The 24,399-nt window shown below is 35.5% G+C and overlaps 1 protein-coding gene and 1 pseudogene across 1 annotated transcript; both read left to right on the top strand.

Moving 5' to 3' along the window:
• Positions 1 to 3,064: 3,064 nt before the first annotated feature.
• On the top strand, positions 3,065 to 5,155 carry LOC115965528 (probable pectate lyase 5). The gene is made up of 4 exons (XM_031084775.1): positions 3,065 to 3,260; positions 3,365 to 4,111; positions 4,250 to 4,388; positions 4,570 to 5,155. The coding sequence occupies exons 1-4, from the start codon at positions 3,145 to 3,147 to the stop codon at positions 4,789 to 4,791; spliced, it is 1,224 nt and encodes a 407-aa protein (XP_030940635.1). The 5' UTR covers positions 3,065 to 3,144; the 3' UTR covers positions 4,792 to 5,155.
• Positions 5,156 to 13,356: 8,201 nt separating this feature from the next.
• On the top strand, positions 13,357 to 23,908 carry LOC115965403 (annotated as a pseudogene).
• The last annotated feature ends 491 nt before the right edge of the window (positions 23,909 to 24,399 follow it).

A 24,399-nucleotide genomic window follows, 5' to 3' on the forward strand; every position in this document is an offset into this window, starting at 1 on the left:
GATTTGTTATGCCTGTCATATGAGACACAATTCTCCTACTTTTTTGCATCTTCCAGTCTATGTTTATTTCTTCTCCTTCATTATCATCTTTTTATTTTTTATTTTAAGAACCATTCATGTCTTTCTCTTTGTCCCTATCAATACCAATGTTAAATGCGACAAATACAAGGTAAGAATACACATGTACAGGATTACCTTTAATTATGTCATCTTAAAGAACAACCTAGTGTATCTACTCTTAACAGCTAAAGTAGGCCAAATAGATAAGAAGCATGATGGTGTGGACATAACGATAACAAACGAAAATGTAAAATTTTGTTTTTTTCATCAACATCTGGATAGCAACATCGTAAGTGTCGGTGTCTTTCTAATTATGTTTTGGTTATATATCCAATTGTGTGATGATTAATACGTGCAAATTGCAAAACGCAGATGGTCCAATATTTCTGTTATTGATCATATTCCAATTTTAGTAGTGAGTTTTTCTCAGGAAAATATAATTTTTTTGGTAGTCTGGCCTTGTCAAATACCTCTTCGTCTGTGATAAGGATTGGGATGTGTTCGCAGTTGGAAATGGTAAGAAAAGAGAAAGATAAACATGCATTATCGCATTGTCGAGTAGCCAAAAGTTACTAATCTTACAAAACATATCACTAACCACAAAAAATGAACAAAAATTAAATATTTATTCATTATATTTTTGAGGTGACGCTAATCACATTCATTATCACATTAGTTTATTAGTTTTTTTTTTATTATAAAAAAGTAAAATTAGTAGTAATTTTAACATTTTTCATGACAATTTAGTAAAAATGTGAACTTTTAATTGTGTATATATATATATATATATAAGTAGTAAAAATGCAAAACCGATTCTCTAATTTTTAGTTTTTTTCATTTCAGTCTTCTAACTATCAATTTTGTTAGTTTAGTCCTCTAATTTTCAATTTTTGTCAATGTAGGATTTCGTTAAACCCCAGTTATGGGCTGCTATTAATGTCACTGAAACGACGCCGTTTTCCTCTTTTTTTTATTTTTTTTATAATAATTTTGGAATTAAAAAAAAAAGAACAATCTGTAAAAAAAGAAAAAAAAAAAGGAAAAGAAAAAGAAAAAGAAAACATTTGTCGTTCCCCTTCCCATGAAATCAAAACAAAAAAACATTGAGACCCAAATCCCTAATGTAAATTAAAACAAAGAAACATTAAGAGACCCAAATCCCTAACGTAGAGAATTTGGGGAAAAAGAAGAATTGGTTTGAGAGAGAGAGAATTTAGGGTCGGCGGTTTGAGAGAGAGAGAGACCGAGTATGAGAAATTTGTTTAATATTGATGAGGACGAAGATCTTGCTGCATTTGGAGTAAAGCAAAGCCACATCAACGGCTACAGAGAGATTGGCAGCGATTCCTTTGAGTGTAGTGAGTGCGGCGGAGAGGAGAGACTCAGGTGAAGGGGACGAGCAGAGGAGTTGTTGGAGAATGAACTAGAGATGGCTTGCAAAGGAGCAGAAACGCTGAGGGTTGTTGAAGTAGAATCGAGGATGGTAGTCCTCGTTGGGGCAGAGCTCAGAGAGTGATTGCTGGATAGAGTCAATCATGGCTGAAACTAACGCCGATGAGGGCGTTGGAGGTACCGACATAATTTTATAGTGAGAGTGGCATGGTGGTCAAAGAGTGAAAGTGAAAGGCATGGCGAGAGTTGGTTGAAATTCACTGAACTCAATCACTGATATAGAAGAGAAGAAGATAATGTGATTTAGGATAATGTCGGGTTTGATTTTCTACATTAGGCTACTCAATTATGAAATTTATTTATTTTTTTAAAAAGAGCCAAAACGACGTCGTTTTGGCTCAATTAACGGCGGGACATAATTGGAATTTAACGGAGTACCAAATTGACAGCAATTGATGGTCCGTTTGGATTGAGAGAGAGGGAGGGAGAGTAGAGTAGAATAGTGTAGATTTAGCACAAAATTAGCTTATTTTTAGCTAATTCTACTATACTCCCTTCTTTCCTCTCTCCATCCAAATAGGCCATGAAAGTTAAGAACTTAAATGACAAAATTGAAAGTTAGATGACTGAAATGAAAAAGACTGAAAGTTAGAGGGTCATTTTTGCATTTTTGTCAAAAAAGTATAAACTACCTTAAAAAAAGGAGGAACTTCTCTTGTGTGGGAAACTAGAAAGTATACAAGAGGGAATCCTAAAAATGTAACAAAGGAGAGTTTGAATAGTTTATCAAAAAAGAAAAAAAAGAAAAAAAAGAAAAAAAAAAAAAAGAGAGAGGAGAGTTTGAATAATATTGGCATATAATAAAAAGAGAATGATCTATGAATTTTTTTTTTATATATATTTTTATATTTTATATTGTACCATATTTACAATTCAAATTAGTCATATTGAAGCAAGTAAGCAACCAACAAATGGGTTTTAAATTTGAGAATATGAATATAATAGCCTCAGTCAAAAAGAATATTTATTTGTGTTTTAGAACAATTGAACCAATTACAACTTAAAGTTATCCAATTCAGATAATGAATATATTTGTATTCATTATCCAAGAAGGTGTATATAATAAGTATATTGTGCTTTTGAACCATTCCAATTGTTAATTATGCAAGGAATCTAATTGTGTTTTTGAATTCACTACCATATTGTCAAAAGACTCAAAACAATGTTCTCATTCTGCCCCTAAAAATAAAAACAAAAAAAGAACCTTCATAAATCATTAAGGTTCATAAAATAAAATAAAAATAGAGAAAGAAAAAGAAAAAGAAAAAAGTAACACAATATGCCCCACAAGGTAGTACCACTCAATGTACCCTATAATGCACCCGAGTGAGCGTGTAGATTTAAAAAAGCAAAAAAACAGAGAAATTTCCTTTTTGAAATTTTATTTTTTCTTTTCTTTCACTCTGTTTTTCTCTCTAGACCATCATTCAGGGCTTGCTTAACGGCCAAACTGCCCAAAGGGAATCCCATAAAACCAGAAATCACGAAGAGCATTGGACCCCACTTGTTTAGTTTAATCACGCCAGTTAGCCCGGCTTTAATTTCTTTATATACAACACCTTCTTTCCCTCCTTCTCTTCATATCACACACTCTCTCTCTCTCACTCACATTTCCTAGCAGAGAAAAAGAAAATGGCAAGCTCTTCTTCACTCTCTTTCATCACCATTCTCTTCTCTTTCTTAATCCCAAGCCTCATTGCCTCAACCCCAGCTCATGACCCAGAGCTCGTGGTACAAGAAGTACAAAGGTAAGAAACTATAAATGTTACCAGAAAAAGTTAGTTACTTTAGTTATTACAGTTTAGATTCTATGGTGTTAAAAATGTGTCACATTTTTTTTTTGATATGGCAGGAGCATCAATGCATCTATGACTAGGAGAAAGTTGGGGTATTTCTCATGCTCAACTGGGAACCCAATTGATGATTGCTGGAGGTGTGACTCCAATTGGGAAAAAAATAGGCAGAGGCTGGCTGATTGTGCAATTGGGTTTGGCAAGAATGCTGTTGGTGGAAGAGATGGAAAGATTTATGTGGTCACAGATTCTAGTGATGATGATGCCGTAAATCCGAAGCCAGGGACTCTAAGATATGCTGTGATCCAAGATGAACCATTGTGGATTATTTTTGCACGTGATATGGTGATCAGATTGAAGGAGGAATTGATTATGAACTCGTTTAAGACAATTGATGGTAGGGGAGCTAGTGTGCACATAGCTGGTGGTCCGTGCATTACTATTCAGTATGTGACTAACATTATAATCCATGGGATAAACATACATGATTGTAAGCAAGGAGGGAATGCCATGGTGAGAGATTCCCCAAATCACTTTGGGTGGAGGACCATATCAGATGGTGATGGTGTTTCCATCTTTGGTGGTACCCATGTTTGGGTGGACCATGTCTCATTGTCAAACTGTGCTGATGGTTTGATTGATGCAATTCATGGGTCTTCCATGATTACCATTTCAAACAATTTCATGACACACCATGATAAGGTTATGTTATTGGGACATAGTGATTCCTACACTCAAGACAAGGGCATGCAGGTCACTATTGCCTTCAATCACTTTGGAGAAGGGCTTGTTCAAAGAATGCCAAGGTAAAGTACCAAAAGGAAAAAAGAAAAAGAAAAAGAAAAAGTGTAAATTTACTTGTCAATTTAATTGGTTTGGTTTGTTTGTTATCTAGTTGGGTCATTATGGTGTTTTAATATACACTTTTTCACATTAATTTGTAGGTGTAGGCATGGGTACTTCCATGTGGTGAACAATGACTACACCCATTGGGAAATGTATGCCATTGGTGGGAGTGCTTCCCCCACCATCAATAGCCAAGGGAACAGATTTCTTGCACCAGATAATAGAAACAGCAAAGAGGTAAAAACCCCATTTCTTATTCAACAACTCACTTTTTTGTTTTTATTAAAGAGAAACAGAGAAAAGTAATTGCATTGTTTTTAATTGGGTCTATCACTAATACCACTTTTATTATATACTACTATTTACAACATATCATATTATTGAATTGAGTAATTTATCAAATTGTGAACTTGTGCAGGTGACCAAACATGAGGATGCACCACAAAGTGAATGGAAGGGCTGGAATTGGAGATCTGAAGGAGACCTATTGCTAAATGGTGCATTTTTCACACCATCTGGAGCTGGGGCTTCCTCGAGCTATGCTAAGGCTTCGAGCTTAGGTGCAAAACCATCTTCTCTTGTTGCTACTCTTACCGCTAATGCTGGTACACTTAGTTGCCGGAAGGGTTCTAAATGCTGATTTGTGATATAAATCTCATAAACAGCATTGCAAGCGATTAAATCTTTGAAATTTGAGTAGAAAGTGGAAGAAAGTAAAACAAGAGGAAGGCAAAAAGAGTACGAGAGAGAAGCCTATTAGGGTCAATTACTTTTCTCTACTTTCCCTTTCCTCTATAATTCTTTTCTTTCTTTTTAGCCATTGTTTCTACTCTATATCTTCTTTTTCTTTTCTTTTGACCACGGGTTTCATGATTACAATGTACAACCGCGGCCTGTTTTACTCTTAGAACCATTTGGGGGAATCTCAATGGTCATTGAGAAAACAAGTGCAGAAGTGTTGAAAACTAAATTATCCAATTATAGGTTTAATATTAAATTTCTTTCTCTTTACCTCTCTCTCTTCTCTCTCTCTCACGCAACTCAATGAGCCTTGAACGAGTCCAATATTAAGAAAAAGAGATCCAAGAATTTGGTAAATAGAAAATCGGAACTGAAAGACAAAGAGAAAGAGAAAATGCAAGTAAGACAAAGGAAAAATGTTCCAATCCATACGAGTTACCAGTCTTATTAATTTAAGTGATTAAGAAAGTTCAACAACCGCTATAACTGTCACCGAATTAGCTGTACAACGAGAAAATTAGCCAACTAGAGCATCATTTGTTATTCCTATACGTACTTGAATACTAATAAAGAGAAAGAGGAATCCAATACAAGTATATCTAGATAAATCCAACCAGTCCATTCCAAGTAGCCTCAATCAACAAAGAACATAAACTACTTTACATATATTCCGCAGATTAAAGTAACATTGCATTGCGAAGATCACGGCGAATCATTCCCTACAAATAGGGGAATAGGTTCATTTTGATTTTTAGTTTAAAATTTTATTTTTTGAATCTAATAGAATCACATAATTTGAAAAAAAAAAAAAAAACATAGATCATTTTGCATATCATGCACTAACCAAAGTAACATTACATTACAAAGATTGTTACAAATTGCTCCTACAAGATGGGATTCTCTCCATTTTACAATTAGGATTAATGTAAATATCATTTTTAATTAAACCCTATTACAAATCAATTTCCCTCCAAAAAAATTGGGAAAAAAAAAAAAAAAATCTCTCTCCCAATCCCCTTAGGTTCTTGTGCATAAGGACCCACTTGGGTGTCAAATTTGGTAAATACAATAGTTGTGAGTACTGTAGAAACGGAAGAGAAAGCACATGCATGCCTTATTGATTGGACCTTCTTTTGATGGAGCTGTTTGCTTGTGGACTAAAGATTGGTTTACAACTACAACAGGTTTGACAAAGTTGCACATATTATGGGGTCCTTTTCTTGAACTTTGTGGGTATCGAATAGACGAATAGTGCTAACCATGATGCAGCAAATGCACATGCACGTTGAAGAGTAGGATAGGAATGGATAGAGGCCAGGGTACAACGCATCAAAAAGAAGTAGGGTATAAAGTGTATCTCTCACAGTCTCAACCCCTCATATATATGCTTAAATTGACCTATCTAGCTTCCAGTTCCCACATTGATGCTGACTAGTTACTATCTTTGTACGTGTTTTAGTTCTGCAGGCTGCAGCTTTTCAATCCATTTCCCACCTCTCAAGTTTCATGTACTCATGTTAGAGTTTTTGCTTGGCCAAGCTAGCTAGTCCCAAGTGAAGCTTCTTTTTCTTTTTCGTTTTTTGTCTATGGGGGTAATGAGAAAAAGTGAGTCCTGCACATTGTTGCACAGGGTATTCATCATATCTATGAAGACTAAAGCCACCCGACACTAGTCAAAAAGCTTGGGTGCTCTAGGCTCATGGCACCAACTACCAACCGTAACTTTTTTTGGTGTCTTATAATATTGCCTTTCTAGAGGGATTCAAGAAACTAATCTATCAGTATAGTATAGTAGGCATTTAATAAAAAGGGCAACCATTAATAAAAACATTTTTTTTTAAGGGAGGTTGTTTAAAATATTGTACTTTAAAAACATGAAATGTTTTTTTAAAAATACTTAAGATTGACAAAGTATGATTTGGGATCAAATTACCAAACTAGCACATGCATGTGATAAGATATCAATAATGATAGGGTCATAATATTTTACACTATTGTTTTTCTTTTCATTTTTTAAGTTTATTATTATTGAATTGGTTTGTTGTGGCTAAATAATATTATTTTTACTAGAATCTAGCTACCACACGAGAGAAAGTATTTTATAAATCCGTCTCATAGAGTCTCTTTGGTAATATGAATATCTCACAGGTGTATGGGATCTATTATATGTAGGAGGGACACTTCGGTCTCATAAAATAATTTTTCTTAACACTAACACTAATTTTATTATGCACTAATAACAATGAATCATGTTGTCTCACAAAATAATTTTTCTTAACACTAACACTAATTTTATTATGCACTAATAACAATGAATCATGTCAATAGTAGCAAAAAATATTGGGTAGTAACTAACATCGACACACTGCGTTTGGAAAGAATATATGGAAAAGGGAATGAAAATTATTGAATTTCCTTAATTTAGCTGACATAAGAGAAAGAAAAAAAATGTAACTGTGACCGAAAAAGATTCTTCCGCAGCCCATATTTTGTGATTTGTCCAATTTGGGCGGCAATGAGGAGAAAGCTGATTTTTTTTTTTTTTTTTTTTTTAAACGAAGATAGCAGCAATTTTTGACTTTTAATTGCTCGTAAAATTACATTTTTGCCCATAAGTTTTTATACCTCTCTTTACTTCATTTGGGTATAAATGTAAAAAAAATTTTAAGAAAAAACACTAACATTCATTCCAATTCTCTTCTCTCTGCAAACTAAACAGAGGAAAGAGGAGCATATTTTTCTCTTCTTTTCACATTTTCTCCCCATTCCAAACATATATTAGGGTACTTTTTTTTTTTTTTTTAATACAAAATTTTGCTAAATTGGTATATTTTTTTTTATTGAATATGAATTTTAAATTACTTATTCTTCTTATATACCAATACTTGTAAAATTTATAGAAAATTAAAGATCAATAACTATGTCATTAATAAATTGTTTGAATGTTAAGTTTTGTAAGTTAAAATTATGCATAAAATATAAGGTTATAGATCATATAATAAATAACATCTGATTAATACAAAAGTTTACATGTGTATTAAGAGTGTAAAGAACATGCAATTTAATGATTAAATTTTCAAAATATGCAGTAATATTTATTTTATTGAGTAAAATTGTAACCTTATACTACAACAAATTTTGTAAATAAACTTTGTCTTTATTTTTATATTTCTTTTTCATGCCAATTTGGATAGAGGGCCCATCCAGCTCTACTCTATTATTTCTCCTTCTAACTGGCCATTACTCCTCTTTTCTTCTTTCTCTCCCATATGGCAGCCAATCACGGTGTTATTAAGACATGATAAGAAGGTGTGGTGGGATCCTAACTTTGCCCAGAATTGATGGGCCCTTCACACTTCAGTTCACAAAAGGGACCGGATAAATTCATGGCATGGGCAGCTCATCCATTCACAGGAGGCATATTGACTATTGAGCGTGTCTTACTGTCACTGTCATGGCCTCTGTATCCTCAGGTCCATGCTTTGCACTCTTCAATTGTTACTGACTATAATGAATGCTCTAGCAGGAAAGTGAAGGAACAAAGACTTCTGTGTGATTTTCCTTTAAAAAAAAAAAAAAAAAAATGAAAGAGAGGATTTCTGTGTGACATGTATGATATCCAACACTAAATAATTAAATACATTTTCCTAATCATTTTAACCTTTAGAAATAACTAGTAATTCATCATTGTATTCAAATTAATATGTGGCTCTAAATTTGATACTTTCTATTATATCTTTCATTCATGTTAAACATTCAGGAACTCTCTTATTAAGAGGGAGTTTGACCCCATACATAAAATAAGCAGAAGAGTATTAACTACAAAGTGATTAAATTCACTCATACTTATCAACTTAAACTTTTCAAATAAATGATGATTTTATCAATATATGAAAATCACAAAATAAATCTTCCAAAAAGTTACAAGGATATTCCATGTGACTTTTGTCCTAGTAGTTGCAATTGGAAGAGTCGATGTCCATCCATGTTGGTGAGAAACATGGCATATGTGATCAAAAGAATATGAGTGAACTAAAATCATTGACAATGCAAATGGTCTCTGATGGCTCAACTCTTGCGACCATTGATGATAAGAATTGGAATGATGCTGTATCACACTAAGAAAGAAAAATGGGAGAGTTTTTATGTATAAGTTTGGACAAAGAGTGGCACATTCTCAAGATATGTAAGGCAACGAACTGGTTTATTCTTGGATAAACATGTGGGTGGGTCCAAACATGTGGCAGACAATTAGTCCAAATTAGTCGAAATGGACCTAATTGGAATACGACTATGAAGAAGAGACAGGTATTTGTACACAAAAGTATATCAGTTGAGAACCACATAATACATGACCAAAACCAGGACCCAATGAAACTAAGAAATACTATAGATATAAATTTTTTTTTCATAACTTTTGTGATTAAAGATAACATTTCTTCACTAATAAACCTTTGATTATGCACCAAGCATTACAAGATACATTAGTTTTCAAAATTTTATGTCTGTAGACTTGTTGGAGATAATCAACTTGGAGATTAAACGAAACCAATAATGCTAATAATGTTTATACTGAGAAGCAAGAGAGTTGATGAGAATCGTAATCTTCCCAAACTCAATAAGTTAATATATGTTAGATATATTATGGCGTAAGTGACCCTAACTAATTGTAGGTCCATGCACTTGAAGAACAAGCAACTTAATCTTGGATTAGTATGTGATTAGTTTAGGGTTAGTCATATATTCTTTAGCATGTAAATTTTACATTGAGTCAATTGTAATGCATTACTGAATAAAATATATAGTTGTTAAGGACTTTCATATTGTGAACATAGACCGTTAAGCCAAACTACCTAGACCTTCATGTATACTCTTTCTTTCATACTTTCGCATATCATTAAATTATTAAACACAAATTACACAATCACACAATCACACAACAACTTTAACAATAATTATAAGTAACTAAACCTGATTTTCATTTGCCCAAACTGTGAATGTCTGTTATATGTGCTTAACTACCCTATCATGCATACAACAATCAAAGTGATCAAGCATAGATTGCGGTGAAGTGTGAAGACATGCAGGGCAAAATCACTGCCACTTATCATTCAATTATCACACACAAATTATACAATTACGCAACAACTTTAACGATAACTATAACTAATTAAAGCTGATTTTTCATTTGCCCAAACTGTCCGTTATATGTGCTTAACTACCCTATTACACATGCAACTATCAAAGTGGTCAAACACTCAAACATAAATTGCGGTAACTACCCTATTATACATACAACAATCAAAGTGGTCAAACATAAATTGCGGTGAAGTGTGAAAACATGCAGTGCAAAATCACTGCCGATCCAGAATTTCAGTTATGATGATTTAACTTCTAAGTTCAGGTGGTGTCCTTAATATATTCAAATAATTAGGAGACAATGTTCCCTCAAGAATCAGGAAAAGACTAATTCCACAATATAAGGCAGCTGACTTTCTAGAAGAAGAATGTTTATCCAAAATAATAAAAAAATCTAGAATAGGGGTACTATTTTCTCTTTTAATTTTTCAGATTCTTTATTTACGTACATCATTTTTAAACCTCATTATTTTTAGGTTATATATATATATATATATAAAATAAAGAAGGGTTCTAAACCATCTCCAACTTTTGAATCTAGCACATAAGAAGGAAAAGAAAAAATAGTGATAAACTCATTCCAATCACAAAGGATAGGCCATCGTCAGGCCACATAGTGAGACAAAAAAATTACATTCCGAGAAACAATGGAGATAAACCTATCCTTGTTATTTTTAGTTGCAACTTGCAATTATATTTTAATCAACTTTCAACAAAAGAGCATTAATTGGACTAAGATTCGTTTGGTGTTGTTGTATGAAGTAAAACATGGGCTATAGAGCATTATAATAGTTAGGCTCAGCACCTCCATTTCAGTATCATTTTCTTCCAATTAAACAGACAGTGCATCTTTTACCATATATTTCGGTTCTTATAATTATTTTACCAACAAGCAGATGAGATGAAGGCCACACTGGTTGAAAATTGAAAATTAGTGCTGAAATGCAGGAATTAATGCTAATTTGGTAGTTAAATTTCTAAATGCTGCATCATACAAATAACCTAGGCATAACAAGTCACTCAATTAAACGTCATTTTCATTTATAAAAACTATCATTATTTAAATGACTCAAGCTTTTTTTCTTACTTGAATGAAAGAGTCAAGCTTTTTTATTCGATATAGAAATGATGAAATGAGACCACCATATTTTCCCAAGTAAGTTGTCAAATATGGAATCTTTGCAAGCTATCAATGATTCCTTTAGTTACACGGAATTAACCTAATTAATTTGACTCAGCCCAATTGTCATTTTCAATAATTTGCAAATTTATTTTTTCTTTGATTATTACGTGAAAGCCAATTTCAGTCTACAAAATAAATAAATAAAATGATAAAAGAAAGAAGAAGAATGTTTATAAGGGACAACTGGACAAGTAAGAGCTAACCATGATCTTTATTCTTGAGTCACTCATGTAAATCCAGTTTACGTGAGGAACAAACCAGTAAGGTCTCCTATTCCATGTGATAGATGCTCGATTGTCTGAATTAAGGTTGAACATGATAATTCAATTGATTGGGTCTAGAGTCTAAGTTATAATACTTGTAACAAATATATGTCATATATTTGTCACAAAAACCTCTGAGAACATAACGTATAAAATACTAATTATATTTCTTTAGAGTTGGAGTGTTTACTGTTTAAACGAAAGTTTTTGCGAGGGAAAGTATTGATCTTTGAAAATGAATCAAAACCCTATTTAGGTAGTTTTTCCTATCCCATTACTTAAGTTGAACAATACTATTGCCAGTTTTCTCTTTGAGCATTTTTAATCCAAGTATAGCTATTAGAAGTTTTAAAGGTATTAACGTAGTAGGGAAGACTGACGAGGGGGTTCAGGTAATAGTAGGAGCATTTCTAACCAATAAATTAAAAAAGTATCAACTTAGTAAAGAATGTGTGTGTGTTGGTTGTTTGTTTGTTTGTTTTTTTTTTTTTTTTTTTTTTTTTTTTTTTTTGTATAAATAATAAAATTTGATTAATGCCTAACAATGAATTGTATCTCCAATAGGACATAGGAATTGACACCTTCTTTTTGTAAAAGCAATGTGAAGGGAAGTGTTAGCTTAAAAATAGAAGAAATAAAAATCTCATCATGATTGACCTTTCACTCAAGTAGTAGGCTAGTTAGTAACTCAAAACCTAACTTGTGTTTTGATTTTGGACCTCAACGGGCCTTTCAAAGTACAATTATCTTGTCACTTTGGACCACCAATTTGGAGGGTACTTTTTTTATTTTTTTTGATGAACAATTTGGAGGGTACTTGAGAAACAATGTCTGGTCTTTCCACATGGTGCTTACTACTTTAGACCACCAATTTGGACCAGCGACATGGTAGTTGAGCTTTAAGCCAGTGCTTTAATACAAAAAGATGGTGTTCCTTGTTCAGTGATGATTTTGTGTTTGACTCATTCACTCACATTTTGGGCCGGTAATGGTCAACATGCATGGGTATCACCCTCTTATACATCTTGGGTTTCTGGCTACTAGAAATATTGCCTAGGGTCAATTTTAAAAGAAAGGTAGTGCACGCCAAACTAGAATGGATTTACACTTTTTCTTAATATTTTTGGCTCTTGGGTTATTAGCTAGGCTTGGGCTTCCACAACTCATATAAGGGGCTTATAGCTAGTAGTAACGAGGCATTAGTAAATTAGCAAATTTTTATACTTTTAGGCCTCTTGGTATTCAAAATAAAAATATATCTATTGGAACAAGAGAAAAAATATCAACTATATGTTAATTTACAAATATATGACGGAAATGGTAGAGTTATTATGAAGTACTGTACGTAATTGCTATCAACTAGAAGAGGCCATAAATTTTGGTTCAATATTTCTATTCATATACCAATTTTAGTCGCGAGTTGTTTTTCTCAATAAAAAAGAATTATTTGTAGTTTGGCCTTGTCAAATACCGCTTTAGTTCATTGCTGAGTTCAAATTCATAGATTGAAATTGTAAGAAAAGACAAAGATAAACATGCATTATCGCATCATCTTGTGGTCGAAAGTAACTAATCTTCAAAATGTATTACTGGGTCCCCCCCCAAAAAAAACCTACTATTTTGATCCCAATCCATACAATAGGGTAAACTTAGAAAAAAAACATAAATAAGTCACATAACTACTTTTTCAAAATCCTTGATTTTAGATAAAATTCTACATTTAGATTTAAACGGTTCTACGTTATAGTTCAGACTATCTCCAGTTCTATAAATTAATCCCACTTGACTCCTTTCAGTTTTTTTGCACAGACTTTTTAGATTCATCAAATTTGCTTTTCTTAACTCTCTCTCACTCACACTTCCTAGCAAAGAATAAGAAATGACAAGCTGTTCTTCACTCTCTCTCATCACCATTCTCTTCTCTCTCCTAATCCCAAGCCTCATTGCCACCAGACCAGTTAAAGACCCCAGAATTGTAGTACAAGCGGTACAAAGGTAAGAAACCATAAATGTTACAATGTTACCTTGAAAAAAAAGTTAAGTTATTTTAGTTTTTACAGTTTAAATTCTATAGCGTTAAAAAAGTGTCACATTTTTTATATGGCAGGAGCATCAATGCCTCTTTGACTAGGAGGAATTTGAAGGGGGATTCCTCTTGCTCAACTGGGAACCCAATTGATGATTGTTGGAGGTGTGACTCTAATTGGGATAAGAGTCGACAAAAGCTAGCAAATTGTGCAATTGGGTTTGGCAAGAATGCTATTGGTGGAAAAAATAGTAAGATTTATGTGGTTACAGATTCCAGTGATAATGATGTTATAAATCCCAAGAATGGGACTCTAAGACATGCAGTAATCCAAGAAGAACTATTGTGGATTATTTTTTAACATAATATGATGATCAAATTGAAGGTGGAATTGAATATGAACTCTTATAAGACCATTGATGGTAGGGGAGCTAATGTGCACATAGCTAGTAATGCGGGATGCGGAAGCGTCCAGAAGCAGAACACGTTTACTTCTAAAAAACAAGAAACAAAACACGTTTGCTTCTGAAAATAACCTCGAATCCACGAGGGTTCCTTGAGTCCACAAGGGTCCTTAAATCCACAAGGAGAAAGGGTTTGGAATTCACTAGAAAATAGAAAGACAAAAGTCTGAATTTAATTTTATTGATTGAATAATTGTTTAAATACATGTACAGACTTAGAGGCCTATTTAAGGGCTCTGTAAAACTTGATGTAAGGTTGAATTTATTCAACCATCTAATTGGCTTTATTCCGTGCCAAATTTGCTTGTAATTTAGCATTTAGTAACCCTGTATTTAGGTGGGTTTGATATAAGGGTAGTGAGTGAGATAGAGTGAAGAATTGCTCAAGAGTGTGCAAGAAAACAGAGACTCGCGGCTGGGCCTCGCGGATGACTCGCGGCTGTAAGCCGCCAGACGCAGCACACGTGCCAAGCATGCTGGAAGGTGAACAGTCATGCAAGCTGGAGCACTACAGGACAAAACAGGACAACTGGCCATACGGTTATCTCGCGACTGGATCTCGCGACTTAGTCAAGCCGCGAGCTACCCCTGTTTTGTAAAACCTGACGTTTCACATTCCTCTCCCACTCCAGTATAAATACCCCTTTTACCCACGATTGTGAGAGAGCTTCCAGAGAGAATTTTGAAAGAGAAACCCTACAGAAAAACAAGATTGATTCACCCACAATCTATACATTAGAGTCTCTTCAAATTCCTTAAGTCTCTTCCTCTCCATTGTCAAATCCTTGAGAGGCATTATACCAAACCTAGTTCTCACCATCATCATCACTGTAAGATAGCTGTTTGGATTTCTGGGAAGCAGTTAGGAAGGAACCAATCTTCATTGGTTGATGCTACGGTCTAGTAGCGAAATCCAGGAAGCTAGAAAAGAAAAAGGTTCGGCGCAATCTCGTTGGAGCAAGAAGCTTGGAGGGCTTAGGTGCACTGGGTAGATTAGGCTTGGAGGGTCTATTGCTGTCCATGTATCCCAACTGTATTTTCTAGTGGATTGTTTATCGCTTGAAGGGCGGCGGAGAGGTTTTACGCTAAGGGCTTCGGTTTCCTCTTCGATAACACATCGCGTGTTGTCTTTGTGTTTGCATCTTCCTTCCTCTCTATCTTTGCCTTTTCATTATCTGCTGTGGATTGTGTTTTGTTTCGGCTTAGATAATTTTTACCAATTTCATATTATAGCATATGTTAAGTTTCCGCACACTAGTTGTTTGACATATTGCTTGAATTGGTTAAGTTGTAATTTGGAGGTCTAAACGTTCAAAGGTGTTTATACACGTTTTTGAACTTTCAATTGGTATCAGAGCGGGTACACTGTTATTGGTTTTATTACCATTGTGTGATCCTTGACTCCCTTTTGAGATAGATCGGTCTCAATCCCTAAATGCACCTCCATATTTTGATGGTAGTAATTATGCTTTTTGGAAGGTTCGCATGAGAGCTTTTCTGTGTTCTATTGATGAATCTGTTTGGGATGCTGTTGAGATTGGTTGGACCAGACTTGAGGCAGCCAAATCCACTTGGGATAAGGCAGCACTTGCTGCATCTAATGTTAACAGTAAAGCACTCAATGCTATTTTCTGTGGTGTGTCTCCAGATGAATTTCACAGGATTTCTCATATTACCGTTGCCAAAGAAGCTTGAGAGATTTTGGAAACCACCTATGAAGGCACGAAGAAAGTGAAAGACACCAAGTTGCAAATGCTAACTACTCGGTTTGAGGAGCTCAAAATGAGTGAGGATGAGTCTTTTGACTCTTTCTATGGGAAGCTAAATGAGGTGGTTGTCAGTAAGTTCAACTTAGAGGAGAAAACGGAGGATTCAAAAATTGTAAGAAAGATCCTTCGATCATTGCCGGAAAGTTTTCGTGCTAAAGTGACAGCGATTGAAGAGAGCAAGGACCTTGATGATATCAAAGTACAGGAGCTGGTTGGTTCTCTACAGACTTATGAGCTGTCGCTACCCAATCAACGGAAGAGTAAATCTCTTGCTCTTAAGACCATTAATGAGAAGGTGGAAGATCAAGACTCATCGGGAGAAGATGTGGTTGACAAAGATGTTGCATACCTTGTCAAAAATTTCAGAAAGTTCTTGAAATTCAAAAATAATGGCAAATTTGATGATAAAAGAAAATTCCAAAGTTCTGGAAGGGAGAAAAGGGAATTCAAAAAGAAAGATGGAAAAGAATCCCAACCTACACAAGGTGTAACTTGCTTCGAATGTAACGGGCATGGACACTTTAAGAAGGAATGTCTGAATTATTTGAAATCGAAAGGTAAAGTGTATGCCACGACTTTGAGTGACTCGAATTCGTCTGACTCAGAATCTGAAGAGAGCTGTGATGGAGAGGGGAACTATTCGGCTTTTATGACTATAGCTCATGTTGAGTCTTCAAATGAGTTGAATCTGCTTGTACGAGACCTTGGAGAACATAGTGATGATGAATCACTAGGAATTGTTGAAGAATCAGATGCTGAAGAAGATGAAAGCACAGCAAATCTTCAAGAGAATTATAACTCACTCTTGGAGAAGTCGGGTGAGTACACAAGGGTGGCCAAGGCTGCTGTGAGAAAAATGAAGAAGGCTGAGGAGGACTACAAAAGTATCCTAATCCGATATAGGGAGGCCAAATGTGAGATAGAAACACTGAATGGTGAGCTGTCCGAAGCTTACACAAAAGTGAGATTTCTTGAGAATGAGGTTGTGCAAGCAAATGCTAAAATAGAGAGGGTCACCACCAAAAAGCTAGATGATGTTATCTCATCTCAAAAGAGCTTTTCAGACAAATCCGGATTGGGATATACCGGAGGAAGTAGTTCATCTGGAAATGTCACTAAAGAAGTGAAGTTTGTAAAGGCCAAAGATCCAGTTGTAGCTGAACTTACTGATGAGAAGCTCAAGATGGAGGAGAAGAAGAATGTGATGAATCAACGGATGCTGAATCCCCGTAATTAGTCTGTGGGCAGGTCTGAGTCTCATGCCAAGTCACGCCCACGACCACAAAGAGGTCCTAGAGCAACTTATGTATGTCATTATTGCGGACTTCAAGGGCATACTCGACCAAATTGCCAAAAGCTAAGAGCAAAGAATAGTGCAACTCCTCAAAGGTCAGGAGGACCTAGAAATGATAGAAGAAATTGGGCAGGTGATCAATCTAGAGATCAGAATGGTGATCCCGGAATGATGAACGTGATGAAGATGATTGGTGCATTCACCAACTGCTTGGAAAGCTTCTCACGAAGGTTTGAAAGCCCTAACTCCCGTACCCAATCCTATAAGGAAATCACCCCAAACGCAAGTGACGTGTGGGTGAAAAAGGGTACTCATGCATAAGCATTATAACATGTCCATGCATTAATACTTCCTATGCTTTGTGACAATGTTTGTTTGTTTTGCTTGCTGTTTTTGATGTTGGTTGTTTGCTTGTTTACTTGTGCATATTTTTAATTTTGTTTTATCAATCTTTTTGTTTTTTGTGTCAAAAATCCAAAAATCACATAAAAAATTAGAAAATCAAAAAGCTTGATTGACTTTGTTGAGATTTTGTCTCAAAACTTGTTTTGTCTTGTACCTTTGTACTAATGGTTTTGTGCATTTTCGAGTATTACTTGTTTTCATGCAATCATATCACTGTGGGAAAAATCTTGAAATCTATGTGATTGTTGTAAATAGATCTTCAAACTTGTCATGAATGATTAATGAATGGTTATGTTGATCTTGAGACATGCATAGACTTGTGTCTATATATCTTCCCACTATTTATTTATGTTTTTGCTAAAAAGAGCTCACCAAATGTAAATCTCCAAATGAAAAGAGATATTGAGCTGCAAAAGCCTGTTGCACATTCTAGTATTCGACTAGGAAAAAGGGTAAGCGACTTTATATTAAGGAAAATGTTTATTAAAAAAGCCAAAGGCTTGTTCATTAAAGTGAAATGTCAAATATCACTTTCACAATGAAAGGTGATTGCCTCAAAAGATCAAAAAGATCAAATGTAATGATTAAAAGTGGAGTCAAATGTAAAGTTCCAAGTTATGTTATCAAGTTTTGTGAGAGGTCATATATACATATTTCTATAATTGAGATGGGTCACATGATCTAGTGCTAATTGTGTATGTCTTGGTTGAATTGATCATTGAAGTTTCACATTAGACAAAGGACTATCTCATTGTTGATATCCACCCACAACACACAAGTTTATATTCAATAAATGCCATACTCATTTGTGTGATTGTACTTGATGAAATGTGTTTTCACATGCTCAATCTTTGTTAATTCAAGCACAAAAAGATTTTTGAGTGTTTTAGGTGTTTTTGGAAAGTATTTTGTTTGAAAAATCTGAAAATTTCAAAAATCCAGTTTTGCCCTGTTTTGGCGGCTCAGTCGCGGGTATGTCAAGTCGCGAGCCTCAGTCGCGTCTTCGCGGGTCATTTTTGGCGACTTGTTCGCGAGTAGAATGTCCAGTCGCGAGGGTTACTCAGAGATTTTTGCGGCTCATCACGCGACTCACTTGTGGGTAGACCTTCCAGTCGTGAAAAACACTTAGAAAAATTTTTCAAATTTTTGTCCTTGAGTGTTGTGGCGGCTTGAACTGGCGACTGTGTGGCGACTTAATCAAGTCGCGAAAAACACGTGTTTGGCAGAAATAGGAGCATTTTTTAAATCTTTTTCAGTTTTCCCTCGAACATTTGTGACTGTTCATCTTCTCCCTAAACTATCTCCTTCCCAAACACTCCATGAATCCATTTTCAAATCTCATTGGTGCTTCATTTCTTATCCAAATCATCAAGAAAAGGTATGGGTCTTGTTTTCTCAATCTCATTTTCCCTTTTTCATGGATATTTTTGTTACCGTTTGGATTGATATTGTGCTCGACATATTTCTCTCTTTGTGTGATGGGTATGGCTTGTTATGTTTGCTATTGTTCTCATCTGTTTTCATGTTGAGCGGTCACAATGTGCTTTTTCATTGTTTTGATATTTGCCTGTTGTTGAGTCTGAAAATCTTTTAGTAAATGGGTTTGATGTTTATTTGACTTGCTCATTTCACTTGCTTGAGTGTTGATGGAGGATTTCGGTTTTGGGTTACTGAGTTTTTATGATAACATAATGTGTGTCTCTCAATCATGTGCTCTAGTTTGGATGCTTTGTTACTTCATTTTGAAATATTTTCCCATGTTCATATCTCTTGTGGAGTGTTTTATGATATCTGCTCTTAGTGTTCGAATGCTATATCTTTTTGCATATCATGGTCATGGTAACCTGTCTCATTGACAGTTTTGTTAGTGTTTTGTCTTTCTATGCCTTTGTGCATTATCACCATTTTGTTGCACCTGTCATTTTGTGTTCTTTTGAATTGTTGGAAGTTTGGTTGGGTCTGCACTATCTTCAATTTGTATTTATGTATTGAAATTTTTTTTCTTCTATTAGCACTGAATCATGTTGACATTTATCTTGTGTGGTACTGTTGTTGGTTCTTTGCTGTGGGCCTGTTCTCTTGCAGATGTCTCGTCGATCTTCCAGGGGTAAAGACATTGTTGCTGACGATCCAGCAACACCAGTTGCTAAAAGGACTCGAATATCATCACAGGCATCTCAAGACCCCAATGAGGATAGGTTCAGAACTCCGCTTACCTCACACGTCTACTCAAACATTTTTGACAAGTCAACTACTATAGTGGAACGGGTGGTGGAGTTTAACACCTTAGGGACAACTTTTATCCCTCGAATCTTTGAGAAACGAGATTGGGCAAACTTGTTCGGGAACTTTGTTGATCCAATGGATGAGCTGGTTAAAGAATGCTTCTCCAATGCAACTGGTCTTGGAGTTCAACTCATTTTCTGGGTCAGAGGAACAGAGTTTAGCGTTTCCCCAGACTCCATCGCAGATCTTCTCGGCATCACCAGACCTCAGAATGTGAATCTAACTCCTTACGATGAACGAACTCCAGAAATTGAAGAAATTTTACAAATCCTAGGATCCAATCATGAAGTATCCAGTGCAGGAACATCTATCAGCACCGCAAAGTTTGCACCAGAGCTGACCACACTGAAGTTGATCATGTTTACCAATCTCTACCCACTGTCCAACACTACATTCATCAATCTTGGGAGAGCTCTATTCCTTTGTGACCTTATTACAGGAGTCCCCATTGATATATGTGTTCACATCTACTACACCTTGAGGAAGACCGCGTGTCGAACTGCAGCTCGAGGAATTATTCCATTTTGCAGTCTCATCATGAAGCTCATTCTTCGTGAAGGCATTATTCCTCCTACAGATGGAAAAATGTTGACCCGTCAGCGTCCTATTTCCTTGTTCACTCTTCAAGCTAGCAGAAGTCACTCCTCTAAATCACCAAGGAGTGCTCACATCTCTCCGATTACTCCATCTGCCCCTAAATCAGAGACACCTGCACATACCACATCTACTTCACGTGCTGTTCCTGAAGCTTCACAGGCTAGTATTCCGCAAGCACAGACTGCTCCTCATTCTGATAGAGTTGGCAATGTTCTTGAGCATATTCAAAAAAGCATTGATGAGATTGTGGCACTTCTCTACTCCACAAACAACCATGTCCAAATGCGTCTTGAGACTATGGAGAATCAGCTAGATGCTATTCAATAAAAGTTGGACGAGAGCCTTTAGCTATTCGTGCCAAAAAGGGGGAGAGCATTCAGTAAGGGGGAGAAAGTTCAAAGGGAAGTGTGCATAGTGATAGGGGGAGTACACATATACTTTTGTCATACTTTTGTTTTAAGTCTTATCCTCTAAACTTATAGGTTTGGGTTTATATTTGTTGGAATTTTAGTGTTTTTATGGGTTTGATACACTGTGTTTTTGGTGTATAGTTGTTTCTAACTCTTAACCTATACTCTTGGTTTAAACATTAATATATTTTGATGATGTTATTCAGGAAGTTTTGTGTTTGTACCCATGTGCTTTTGTAAGCTTTTAGGGTTAATGTTTTATGCATAGGTTTGTAGGCTTTATGGTATGTACCTTGCTTAATGCAGCCTTTATGCTATGTTGAAATCAGTACTTTAATCTAAATGTCTTGCATTTTGATTTATGTACTGTCACTCTTGTGCCCTTGTAGAATTGTTCCTAGATGCATATACCTTGTGTATTATGCATTGGTTGAGTGTTGAGCATACAAGTATCTTGCCTTGTGCTTGTTAACTTGTATGTCCTTATGTTCATTCCAAGTGTGAATGAGCACTGTGATCACTACCTTGTGGTGTTCACTTGGTTGATTAAGCCATGATTTGTTTCTTAACTCCATCTTTGCTTGATCACATATTGCCTGTTTCATATGCATTTTATGATTTTCTGCTTACAATGATCATGGTGTATTGTTGTGTTTCAGGAGTATTATGTTCATATGATTCAAGTGCTTCACAACTTCTAGAGTTAGGTGTGAGTGAGTTTTGTTCAACTGTTCCCAACTCACATGTTAAGTCTAGAGTCTGTTTTAGGGTTTTGTCACGGAATAGCCAAAGGGGGAGATTGTAAGGTTGAATTTATTCAACCATCTAATTGGCTTTATTTCGTGCCAAATTTGTTTGTAATTCAGCATTTAGTAACCCTGTATTTAGGTAGGTTTGATGTAAGGGTAGTGAGTGAGATAGAGTGAAGAATTGCTCAAGAGTGTGCAAGAAAACAGAGACTCGCGGCTGGGCCTCACGGGTGACTCGCGGCTGCAAGCCGCCAGATGCAGCACACGTGCCAAGCATGCTGGAAGGTGAACAGTCATGCAAGCTGGAGCACTACAGGACAAAACAGGACAACTGGCCATACGGTTATCTCGCGATTGGATCTCGCGACTTAGTCAAGCCGCGAGATCAAGCCACGAGCCACCCCTGTTTTGTAAAACCTGACGTTTCACATTCCTCTCCCACTCCAGTATAAATACCCCTTTTATCCACGATTGTGAGAGAGCTTCCAGAGAGAATTTTGAGAGAGAAACCCTAAAGAAAAACAAGATTGAGTCACCCACAATCTATACATTAGAGTCTCTTCAAATTCCTTAACTCTCTTCCTCTCCATTGTCAAATCTTGAGAGGCATTATACCAAACCTGGTTTTCACCATCATCATCACTGTGAGACAACTGTTTGGATTTCTGGGAAGCAGTTAGGAAGGAACCAATCTTCATTGGTTGATGCTACGGTCTAGTAGCAGAATCCGGGAAACTAGAAAAGAAAAAGGTTCGGCGCAACCTCATTGGAGCAAGAAGCTTGGAGGGCTTAGGTGCACTGGGTAGATTAGGCTTGGAGGGTCTATTGCTGTCCATGTATCCCAACTGTATTTTCTAGTGGATTGTTTACCGTTTGGAGGGCGGCGGAGGGGTTTTACGCCGAGAGTTTCGGTTTCCTCTTCAATAACACATCGCGTGTTGTCTTTGTGTTTGCATCTTCCTTCCTCTCTATCTCTGCCTTTTCATTATCTGATGTGGATTGTGTTTTGTTTCGGCTTAGATAGTTTTTACCAATTTCATATTATAGCATATGTTAAGTTTCCGCACACTAGTTGTTTGACATATTGCTTGAATTGGTTAAGTTGTAATTTGGGGGTCTAAATGTTCAAAGGTGTTTATACACGTTTTTGAACTTTCACTTAACAAACAAGAAAATATAATGTAAAATAACTCCTAATTGATACCCAACCATAACAGAAACCAAATTTGACTTAAAAAGCATTAAAAGCTCCTAAAAACAAGGAAATAATAACCCTAAACCTAAAATAACTAAAATTGCAAATTAAGTACCAAAATGAATAAATTACAATAATTAAATTGTAGATTTTGTCCTACATCAGCTGGTGGTCCATGCATTACTATTCAGTCAGTGACTAACATTATAATTCATGGGATACACATACATGATTGTAAGCTAGGAGGGAATACTAATGTGAGAGATTCCCCCGGTCACTTTGGATAGGGGTGTTTCAGATGGTGATGCTGTAAACATCTTCAGTGGTAAACATATTTGGGTGGACCATGTCTCATTTTCAAAATGTGATGATGGTCTGATTGATGTAGTTGATAGTTCTTCTATGTTTACCATTTCAAACAATTACATGACACTAACATGATAAGGCTATGTTATTGAGACATAGTGATCCCTACACTCAAGACAAGGTAATGCAAGTCACTATTGCCTTCAATCACTTTGGAGAGGGGCTCGTTCAAAGAATTCCAAGGTAACGAACCAAAAGGAAAAATATAAAAAAATTGTAAATTAACCTGTCGATTTAATTGCTTTGGTTTGTTTGTTATCTAGTTGGGACATTTTGGTGTTTTAACATATACTTTTCCACATTAATTTGTAGGGTTAGGCATGGGTACGTCCATTTGGTGAACAATGACTACACCAAGTGGGAAATGTATGCCATTGGTGGGAGTGATTCCCCTACCATCAATAGCCAAGGGAACAGATTTCTTGCATCAGATAACAGAAACAGTAACAGGTAAAAACCCCCTTCCCCCCCATTTATTATTCAACTGCTCACTTTTTTGTTTTTGTTAAAGAGAAATAGGAAAAAGTAATGGCATCATTTTTAATTGGGTTTATCACTAGTATCACTTTTATGATGCAGTGCCAATTATAGCAAATTGTATTGTTGAATCAAGTTGTTCCAAAATTATTGCATTTATAACTTTTACTAAAACTTATCAAATTTTGAACTTGTGAAGGTGACCAAATATGAAAATGCACCAAAAAGTACTAAAACTTATTTTTAAATGGTGCATTTTTCACACCATCTGGAAATGATGCTTCCTCAAGCTATGCTAAGGCTTCGGGCATGGGTGCAAAATCAGCTTCTCTTGTTGCCACTCTTACAGCTAATGCGGGTGCACTTAAATGCCAGAAGGGTTCTACATGCTGATTTGTGATATCTCTCAAACAACATTGCTTAGAAGTGATTAAATCTTTGAAAATTTGAGTAGAAAGGGAAGGGATGTAAAAAAAAAAAAAAAAAAAAAAGGTGGAAGGCCAAAAGTGTATACGTGAGAAGCCTTTTTGGGTCGATTCTTTTTATTCGATACAATTGATGAAATGAGACCACCACATTTCGAGATGTGTAAGTGGGCAAATATGGAATCTTAGCAAGTTATCAATGATTCCTTTATTAGTTACATGTAACCTAATTCGAGTCATTGGACTCAGTCCATTTGTCATTTTCATTTTCTTGCAAAATTATTATTATTATTATTATTATTATTTTGCTCTGGTTATTACTTGAAGCTAATTTCAGTCTTTAGAATAAAAAAAAGTTTGAAAGATGAAGAATGTTTAGAAGGGACAAGTAAGAGTTGAACCTGATCTTTGTTCTTGATTCACTCATGTGAATCCAGTTTACGCGAGAAACAAATTGAT

The sequence above is a fragment of the Quercus lobata genome, chromosome 10 (assembly GCF_001633185.2).
Source record: "Quercus lobata isolate SW786 chromosome 10, ValleyOak3.0 Primary Assembly, whole genome shotgun sequence".
Taxonomy (NCBI): domain Eukaryota; kingdom Viridiplantae; phylum Streptophyta; class Magnoliopsida; order Fagales; family Fagaceae; genus Quercus; species Quercus lobata.